At 36.6% G+C, this 11009-nt stretch overlaps 1 protein-coding gene across 1 annotated transcript in view; it reads right to left on the minus strand.

The window, feature by feature from the left end:
- Positions 1–579: 579 nt before the first annotated feature.
- LOC111695713 (protein Wnt-4) overlaps positions 580–11009 on the minus strand; it is a 23028-nt gene continuing 12598 nt past the window's right edge. The window contains exons 3-8 of the mRNA XM_023465123.1: positions 9295–9724; positions 4368–4702; positions 4141–4284; positions 2221–2319; positions 1387–1593; positions 580–1285 (exon numbers count right to left, since the gene is read on the minus strand). Coding sequence (XP_023320891.1) covers positions 1124–1285; positions 1387–1593; positions 2221–2319; positions 4141–4284; positions 4368–4702; positions 9295–9724 — 1377 coding nt within the window. The 3' untranslated portion in view covers positions 580–1123. The remainder of the gene's footprint in view (positions 1286–1386; positions 1594–2220; positions 2320–4140; positions 4285–4367; positions 4703–9294; positions 9725–11009) is intronic.

Consider the following 11009-nt stretch of genomic DNA (forward strand, 5'->3'; position numbering starts at 1 on the left):
GAAATATCTAAGATCTACGGTATTGGATTGCAAAGATTTAGGGATTAGAAAATCAGTGTTTGTGACGAAGATTTAATTCCTTTATGTGCTTTACTACTCTACAAATTACAAATGACTGGAAATTACGTCTAAAGTATCTCTACTTAGGATTGAACAAACTTGTCTGACTGCGAAGTCCTGAACTATGTCTGGTGTAAAAAAATGCAAGTGATATAAATATAAAAGAATTGAGGAACTGCAATTCTTGCAAGTTTCATCTGGCCAAAAAAAACATTAAGTTCTGGAGTTACCAAATATTTTCATCGTAAAAATCATTCAGAAAATATATCTATCTTTCTCTGTCCTTCTATCTCACTATGAAAAAATATAAGATTTTTCTGTCTGTCAGGAAAAAATATCTTTCTGTCTGTCAGGAAAAATATATCTGGTTTTTTTCAGTTAAGGAAAAATTTTCTCTCCCTCTCGAGAAAAATAGCAATCTCATTCTGTCGGGAAAAACTATCTGTCTCTCATATAGAAAAAAGAACTTTCTCTCATTCAGAAAAAACAGCCTCTCTCTCAGTTAGAAAAAATGTTTTATAAAAGTTTTACAATTATATTATATAATCATATTACCTAGTTTTATTTCACAGTTACTAACTTAAATCTAGAGCTTAACATAATTATTTACAATATATTCATATTATATTGGTTTTTGGAATGTAAGTTTTAACAAATCAGTGTCAAGAGCAGAATTCGAAGAATCCTCTCCTGGATCAGGGTTCGAACTACGCTCATAGCAAAACTCAAGGGATGCTCTGACAATAGCAAGGTTGTATGGATGCATCATACAGAGCAAAATTTGAGGAATGCTAGGACTAGAGCAGGGTTCGAAGCATGCTCCGCGTAGAGCAAAATTTAAGGGATGCCCGGACTAGAGCAGGATTCAAGGGATGCTCTTAGGATTCAGAATTAATACTGAGAACAGCAGTAGTAGTAGTAGTAGTAGTAGTAGTAGAAGTGATATTTCAACTGGATGAATGCCGAGTGGTGTAGAGAAAGGATTTGGTTAGTTATTAAACACGTACATAAATACTGGTGGATATATATATATATACTATAAAGTGATCTCATCACTTGTATTCTAGTTGCAGGTGGAGATCTGTAGTTCTCTCACACACTCCTCACACTCGACATAACAACACCAGTGGAACTTACACTTACACCTCTCTACCCTTCTCTCTCGTCTTGTAGTATACCCTCTACTGCAGCAGAGTAGGTCGCAGCCGTCAATACCTTTCGAACTCTGAAAATAAAAATAAATTAATTCTAGCAGTGAAACAGGTTTTTAGAAACAATATCTGTATCCTACATAACTGTGCTTAGGGTGAAAAATAAGTAGCATACCGGGTCACATTCTCGTCCTTTAGTTCCCAGACTCCCTCGCTTCACGTCCAGCTCACAGTAGTCCGGAGAGTTGACGAGGTAGACTAGGTCGGTATCACTGTGTGGTTTAAACCTGTGATCCTTTGGGAGAAGCATTCTCCGTCCGTTCTTTCTCTTCTGCTTAACCTCGCGGGCTCCGTCAAACTTCTCCTTTAGCATAGCTCCGATCTAAACAGTTTAAAAATTATTGTTGATTCAAGATGTTTTTTTCTTTTCTTTCTATTCATTTAAACTTGATTTATCATATTTTCCCAACTCGTTCAGACGATCTTCATTGATTTAATTCCCCTCTATGCTTTTTTGTGTCTAAACTCTGGCGGCCTCTGATTTGATAAAATTTTCTGCCCTTCCTTCGTTTGATGAAAGCAAGATTTAATTCTATAATATATTTCATTTCATTGCTGTATGTAAAGAAGTGTCTAAAAATAAATGAGAAAGCCGAACCCCGCTGTTAAAAAATCTAATGTATTGTAGTTAAATGTTGAAGTTAAGGAAACGTTGGGTGGTTCCCCCCCCCCCCTCCCTTCTCTCCGAACCAGTGAAGCTCGAGTAAGGAACCGAAACTAAACTGTGCCCATTCAGATATTTTCCAATACTAGTGCTGGTGACAGCTAACCTGCTAATTCACACACCGGAGCTACATAGAACCAACCCAACCCTGGCTTAAAAACATGGAAACCACCCACCGAGAGCCAACCCTATCCACCCTTAAGCATAACTCACACTAAAAACGACTAGTTCTGTTAAAATTACACTGTTTAAGAGGATAGAAAAGAATTAAGAAGACTAACTCACCATTCTAAATGAAGCCAATGATCTCCAGCAGGTTTTGAGTTCGCAAGATCCGCTAACTCCGTGACACTTGCACTCAACTTTCATATTCTTCTCCAGTAACTACAATAATACGGATTAAATCCATGAAACTTTTTGTAGAATAAATGTTCTCACAAAATTTGAAACATGTTACTTGTGCCTTTTCCACCATTATACTATACATTTAGATATTTGAGGGGGGCGGGGGAATGAGAAGTATAGAGACAACCAGACAATAGTATCCCAGGCCAACCTGTCATACGCTCCGGCTAATCTATACCAGAACCAGAGAAAAGATTCCTTTATACCAGGAATGATAAAATCTTTTTGATGTAACATCTAATATTAATAATAATACTTATCTCCCGGGGTTTATAGACAGTACGGTGTGCGTATGGTTAATGTATACCTTTTAATGCATAATAGGCATATATATCTATTCAAATAGACTGGGTATTTTCAATAGAGGGCTTTTATGCTGTAAAATTTACAGTCACGGTATAATGAAGTTATACAAGCTGAGATTATTTGACACATTGTTTAGCCCGGAGCTGAACCTACTCTCCTCTCATTACTTTTTGCGCTATTCATACCCTGAGCAAGGTTTTATTGTCTATGGAGTTCACTGGTCATCCAACCTATACATAGGCGGGCGCTCTCCCTAACCCATTATACCTAATGAAGAGGTATTTTGAGCACTCAAATTCCGCCGACAGGACGAGGAAACCTACTCGAACCCAACCCACCCACCCACCACCGATATTCAAACCCGGTTAGTTGAGACATAATTTACTTAAACCCTGCAATTTCCCCGCTACACAAAGCCTGCAGGGAAACCAAGACAGATCACATGATCTCAAATAAGAATCCCTATTGGAGCTGTGTTTGCACCTTTACGGGCGTTTTAACGTCTTCTCGTGTTATTAGTAGAGCTACCATGCAATTATGGCGGCTTTACCCAGCTCACGGCAATATTTCGACCACCCAGTATCAAACCCAGGAGTTACGCCAGTTCAAATCTCTATTTTATCAAATGTTTTCATATTAGATAATGAATTACCCAAATTCAGGCAATTACCCGGAGGGTTCTGATTGCTAATTGAAAGTCATGATATAGGTTTCCACCCCCTGGAGAGAGGTTGGAGAGGCGGCGGGAAGGAATTTATTGAAGTGGGAGAGTAAACATGAACTAAGATATCTCAGCAGGATGCGCCCAGGCCAGTGTATCCCGCGGATACTAAATGAAATATCTCAATTTTGATTTGCTGCCTCTATAAATAGGTTTGAGTTCGCATACACTTCAGATGAGAGGAACATCAACTTGACTCCGGGTTCTATTAAATACTAAGGATCTGGTTTATTCATGGAGAAAATGTGGTTTGAAGAAAGGTTGGGTGTTCTAGAGTATAATCAGGTTGTGTGGTCCATGCAGCTCTGCACTCTATACACTACACAAACTTAATTACATAGCGTGACCAATATGGTGGCAGCTAATAGGTATATTAAGAGTTTGCCGCCGGCAACAACCGCCTTGCGGTCGGAGCATATCTTCATCCACCAGGAGTCATCTCGTGGTCATACGAACCCTAGGACGTAGATCTCAAGCATAATCAGATAATTGGTTCCTCCTTATACCGCAAACTAGACACCTCCCGTAAATCAAATTAGGTTGAAAACTCTGGGAACCTGGAACCCGGCACGAAAGCGTTTCAACTTGTGACAAGTTGTATTGCATAAAATATTAGCAGAGACTCAAGTTCTCTACATGTAGGAAGGATTAGGGGATTTAGAAACTCACAGTATCGGGATCGATTAATAGAACGATTAATTAGGCTTGAGAAAATCCGGTAAATAAATTCACACATTTCGATAATTAAGAATTATGTAATTAATGATCATTACCTTCCGGCCCGCTTCATTATTATGAAGATTCATCAGAGAAACTGGACTCTTCGGATTTTTTCTACTCTTTCTTCGATCCTGCGCGTCAACGAAGGTTCGAGAAAATGTAACTCCGAAATCCACATTGTCAGAACATCCAGACCACTACATTATAGTTAATTTTAAACTTTATTTTTTTTTTAAATTTTATTTCTATTTAAAATATTTAAAATTTGTTTAATTGTTACCTGAAATCCTTCCGGAGACATTCCTCTCAGGGATCGATCACAACCACAGTTCTCTAGTTCTCCGCTAGAGCACGATCTAGTAACTGCGTGTGCAACTCCGGCACTGGAGATGGCATGAACAAAGCTTGCTTCCTTGGTACCCGGAGAAACTACTGGATACGGTCCGAGAGCTGCGTTCCATTTATCTATCTCAGAAACCTTTCTCTTCTTCTCCGTCTGCTTTTCTCTCTTCTTAAGATCGTTGTTGGATGCTTTCTCCGTAATGGTCATATTCCCGAGTTCGTTAGTTGAAGTTTGAAGTTGTATCGGTAAAACCTCCTCCGTATTCCTCCGAGCTAGAAAATAAACAATAATTAACTTAAGCTGAACCTTACTCCTGGAGTTGATTAAACTTTGTATTGAAGATGATAAACCCCGAGGTCTAGGTAAATATATAGGTTGAGACACTAGAGTCAGTAATTATAATTTAGCTGAGCCTCATCTTAAACTAATTGGAATAAAGATAATTCATGAATCAAAAGGTAATTTATATTTAGTATTCAACCTGTCAAAAGGGTGAGTTAAAGACATTGAGACACAAGGAGCGTGAACAATTTTTAATTAAACTAAAATTGGTCCAGGTCGAATTGTATCCGGGGTGGGTGGGAGGAGTGGGAGGGAACCCCAACCTGACTCNGGGGGGGGTCAAAAGCCCCTGGGCTCGGGAGGTTCTCAAAGGATTAACAAGTTGAGGGATTATCTCTGTACCAAGAGTTCATCAATATACAATACAGAACAATACCCGCCCTCCCACACAGACAAAACCAGATTCAAACATTTCTAAGTTTTTCATCTGTTTTGATGCAGATTATTGTATAGAGAAGTAGAACCCGTGTCTAATCATTGTTGGCAGCATGTTTTCCGTTCTACATGTCAATCTTAGCTCAATACACGGGAAATTAGGAGAATTTTGTTTACTACTACTACATTTTCTTATATCATCCAAAATGTTGAGGAAATTGATTGAGTCTTTGCCACAAACTCTGAATTTATAATCCCTATATCTTTAAACCCCAATGTCGTAAATCTTTGATATTTCAAACTTATATTATTTGATCAGAATTCATAGTTTGAAATATTTAAGGTCTACGACATTGGAATCCAAAGATATAGGGTTTAGAAAAGCAGAGTTTGTGGCAAAACTCAATTCCAGAATTCATAGTTTGAAATATTTAAGGTCTACGACATTGGAATCCAAAGATATAGGGTTTAGAAAAGCAGAGTTTGTGGCAAAACTCAATTCCTTTCTGACACTTCTCAAGATTTTCAATTGGATTTTTTAAAACTTCAAGACAATTAAGCCTATTTCTTTAATGAGAAATTGTTCAGCATTTACAGGTTTTAAAAAGATCTACCCTAAAAGCTTTTCCCAAAGAAATTGAGTCTTTGTATTTCTATTCCTTATATCTATGAAACCTGATGTTGAAAACCTTTGACATTTCAAACTTAGATTATTCATAATTTGACATATCTTACGACATTGAGTTGCAAAGATATAAGGAATAGAAAATCAAAGTTTGTGGCAAAGAATCAATTCCTTTCCTATCATAATATTTTCTAAAAAGTGGAAATTGTTATCCAAAATATCAAATATTCTTTTTTTTTGTTTTTTTTTTTAAAAAAAACATAATTGATAAAAATATTTCTTGAGACATGAATAGAATGGGTTGAAAGAACCGAAACACAAACTCGGCATCAGTATTTAATTTAACTTGAATAGGATTAAATCGATTGTTTTAATTATGAAGGAGTTTAATCCTCTCCGGGATTGGATTGAGTTGGGAGAAGGACGAAAGATGGAATTCCTAGTGATGAGAGGAGAGCTGAGAACCAGCTGGGATAATCCAGTCCCAGATATTTCAGAAATTTCTAATTATTTAAGCTATTTTCTGATCTATCTAGATGTATTCTGGTTCACTGGTTGCGTAAATGAGTACAAACCTTTCATCAACAATCATAATCATTTCCAATTTCCGCTTTAATAGGTGATAAAATTCTATAAATATCTAGCTGGGATATTGATTTGGTTTGCAGCGGAAGTATAGAGTAAAAGGGGTGTTCTGTTTTAGGGGGGGAGGTATTTACTATATATTTACCGGCCTAAATATAGATCTCTGAATAATGATCTAAATTACAGTGTATAGATCTGAATGGTCAATGTTAACGTCACACCCCTTCCCTTGAACCCTGTGATCAAGGTTTGGAATTCTTCTATAATTTCTAGGTTCGGAGTAAACCAGACCTCCTGGATTTTCATTCAACTCTTTACTCACAAAATTTTCCATCTTCTTCCTACCTTTTCATTCTTTTCATCTACCCCCCCCCCCTCATGTTCCTCTCCCTTATTTAAAAAGGAACAAAATACTCGACCCACACTCATTTTATCTTTGCAAAACCTTTAATATTTCCAACTTAAACTTTTTGATCTAACAGAATTTATTGTCAAAAATATCAAAAAACTAAACCATCAGGTTGCAAAGAAATTAGAATTTGTGGCGAATGTTCAGTTATTTGTTAGCTTCCCCCAAATCTTTTTATCCCCTCTGCATGTATCCCAACCCATCTTTTTCAGCCCCCCCCCACCTCCTCCTCAGGAAAGAATGCAATTATACCCCAGCCCTAACTAAAACATAAATACATAATAAACCGTCCTAATATTGGAATATTATCCGAGGCTGTATCCCGGAGTGTATGAAGTGTAAACTGTTTATCAATATAATTTTATTATGTTTTTAAATAAACTATTCCTCCCGGGAGATCAAGTTCCTGACAGAAAGCTCAAGTATTGAAGTGACACTCGGCAGAAAACTCCAATATTAAAGTTAAACCAGGCAGAAAACTCCAGTATCAAAGTAAAACCTGGCAGAAAACTCCAATATTAAAGTTAAACCAGGCAGAAAACTCCAGTATTAAAGTAAAACCTGGCAGAAAACTCCAGTATTAAAGTAAAACCTGGCAGAGAACTCTAGTATAAAAGTAAAACCTTGCAGAAAACTCCAGTATTAAAGTAAAACCTGACAGAAAACTCTAGTATTAAAGTAAAACCTGGCAGAAAACTCAAGTAATGAAGTAAAACCTGGCAAAAAACTCCAATATTAAAGTAAAACCTAGCAGAAAACTCCAGTATTAAAGTACAACCTGCCAGAAAACTCCAGTATTAAAGTAAAACCTGGCAGAAAACTCTAGTATTAAAGTAAAACCTGGCAGAAAACTCTAGTATTAAAGTAAAACCTGGCAGGATATTTAGCTTAAACATTTTCCGTCCGAGAGAGAGAGAGAGCTGAGAGACAATAATCCCCTCACGACTCCGCACAAACTCAATTTTCAATTTATGAGCACTACCAGACAAAATTCAATTTAGGATTTGGTTTAGACCATTTGGAATATAACAATAATAATAAAGGAGATAGGGCAATAATAGAAAGAATTTGGCCCAAAAAATGTCAGATTTTCATAAGATGTTGAAAGGTTCATAACTCAAAATGTACAGTTAATTTGATTATAAAGTTTAGTTGAAAAAACTATTATGATCTGTGGAGAATACACCAAATGGTTCTGGATAATCAGTGCGGTTTCCTTTATTCAACCCTATTATCACCAACCACTAATTTCGGTATCCGGACTAAGGAAGGAGAGAGGTAGGGGGGAGGGGGGACAGCTGATGTAGGATGACCCAAAGCTATAAGCGAGGAGAAATATACTGAGTTAATTTGTAGTTGCTAGCGGCAGATGTACCCCTGGCAGCTGGAGGATCTGTCAATAGATGTATTGTGTTCCACATCTTTTTCTAGGTATTATGAGCTGAGTACACAGGGTTTATATGATAACATGGTTTAACAAAACAACTCAATCAAACCAGGCAAACTTGAGCAAACTCAAACTGTAAATATTTATCCTTTTAATATACCACACTTTACACAGGTAAAATACATATAGAGACCATATGCGTCAAATTGCCCATTGCTCAATGTATAACATTTGTGAAACCCACAAGCTCCGCAATGTAGAAATCATTAAAAATTGCGGAAGAAAAAACGTAACCAATTACTTGCAAAAAACTTTAATTTTCTTAACCCATATATTTTCATGTCAAAGTTCTACGACATAAGGTTACAAAGATATAAGGATTAGAACACTATAATTTGTTGCAGGTATTCAGTTTCTTGACAAAAAAAGGCTTTATACACATGTAATGTTACCAATTTCTTTCAGTTAAACTTATATAAGTACAAAATAAACTTATATTCCCCATCTTACCCCTTGATTCATGTTCTCCCTTTAATCCATGTAAATCTTTACACAATAAAATCCTTGTTTTATTCAACCACTCAATACTCTCAACTCTACTCAGCGCAACACACAAATTTACATTTACCCTACATACAGACACACATTTTTTACAATTTTTTAAAAACAAAATTTTATGTTTTATTGATCTATGAAACCCTGGCGAGTGGATAAGGAAGGGTGGCAAAAGTATTTATCAAAGTTTTGGGAAATCTTAAAAAAACCTACGAATATAAATAGAAATATTATTTTTTGCGAAACAAAAATCGTTGTTTAACCCGTTTGATTTTGACCTGGTTTTTAACTATAAACTGAATTTAACAATATTTAAATAAAGATTGAATGCTTGGTTGGTAGAACTGTGTAAACGGAGAGGAGTGGGAGAAGGAATACTAAACCTAAACTGATGCAATGTTTATATATGTGCAAGGGTTGTAAACAGAGGGTTTAATATTCACTTCTTGAGCCCGGAGAATAAATCAAGAATGATAAATACTCTAGTGTTGATGTATCCCCTCATAGTGAGATCCCTATATAGAGAACTCAATTTACAAACCGTAATGAATCCTGGTCAAGATAAGAGAAATATCAAGGTACTTACATTTACTGCTGCGGCTCCGTCCTTTCCTTCTCCCCCTGTTCCTTCCTCCCCGGATATTTCTGCTGTTTCTCTCCCGTCCTTCTCTCTTGTTGTACCTATAGGCACTGTAGGAGTTAACCATAGCATTCATGGTTGGTTCCTGGTTGAAGGGTTTAGCATATGTTGGAGCAGCTAGAGCACCCCTAGAGTAAACTGAACTTGTTGATAAGGATGGAAATCCTTGAATAGACATCCCTCCGGTCATATCCGTCCCGGTCATCTTACTCCCCAGCTGGGCCTTGATGAAGTTGACCTGCTTGTTATAGTTCTCCTGCAGGGTTGAGCAGTTCCATCTCCGAGCTCGGAACTGATACTGACATTCGTCAATTGCTCGAACTGCTCCTAGTCTCACACTGTCCATAAACCCTGGGTTACGTTTGCAGAACTTGACCTAAACACAGTCCACGGTGAGCATGATGTGAGCAGGAATAAAATAGAAAAAATTTGAATATTAAGTTTGAAGCGGTGCAATAAATATGTTTGTTTTGAGGGAAAAATTAGCCCCGGTGAGATCCAAATGATACCTTTTGCAGAAACAGAGACAAGTATTTTTGTTAAAACCTGTTCTAAAATGGGAGAAAAAGAACTCCCTGAAGGAGCGGAAAATTTGGTAAAAATTGTTTTAAAATATCGCAAAGTAAGATCAATTCTTCAACAGAAAATGTTGGAAATGCTGGAAAGCTGGCAGACAATGGAAATAAAGTTTACAAAGAATTGAGTCTTTGCGACAAACTCAAATTTTCTAATCTCTATATGTAATGGTGTAAACCTTTGATATTTCAAACTTAGATTATTTGATCTAACAGAATTCATAGTTTGAAGTATCTAAGGTCTACGACATTAGGTTGCAAAGATATTGGGATTAGTTTGAGGCAAAGACTCATATCCTGTAATTGTAAATATTGATGAGAATGACTTGATAAAACAATAAGCATGAATGGTAAAAAGGGAAGGTTAGATCCGAAATATCAGGGATTTGAGCAGTACATACTCGGTCTATCAGCACCACAGGGTTAGATTTATGTTTAATATCAAGTACTCTAATAAACCATGAAGATTAAAGATATATTAGTTCTAACCAGGGTTGGAACAAAGAATTCCTAAATATCTCCAGGTGTCTGGGGATCTCTGTTAAAACAGCAAAATTCAATTTTCAGATTATCCTTAACGTAAACATTTGTTCTAGTTGTACTCTCAGGATTCAGGATTTTCAAGAATCCCGAAACAAAGAGGAAGTCTGGAGAAATGGAAAAAACGTAACTGGAAGAATAAGTTCAAATCTGAAACCAGAAAACCTGAAGATGAAGCGTAAATCATGGAACACTGTACAAGAATGAAACCAGTATAAATGATAAAACGAAAACTGAAAGAAAGATGAAACCAGACTGAATGATAAAACCTGAGCTGGGAACTTTTGAATGGTGGATATCGGGATTAAGGCTTGATCCACTCTTTTTCTAAATCTCGAGATTAAATAATGCTTGTTCTCCTCGTGTTATTAATCTCCATATTAATAAACCGATCGGGATTAAGGATATCCCATTCTAAAGTTTTCAGATCTGGAAAACTAAGAAGGATGAAACCAGTATGAATGATAAAACCAAGAAAACTAATAAGGATAAGACCAGAATGAATGATAAAACCTGGAGAACTAAGAAGGGTCCGAGAGCTGCGTT

The sequence above is a fragment of the Eurytemora carolleeae genome, unplaced genomic scaffold (genome assembly GCF_000591075.1).
Source record: "Eurytemora carolleeae unplaced genomic scaffold, Eaff_2.0 scaffold82, whole genome shotgun sequence".
NCBI classification, from domain to species: Eukaryota; Metazoa; Arthropoda; class Copepoda; order Calanoida; family Temoridae; genus Eurytemora; species Eurytemora carolleeae.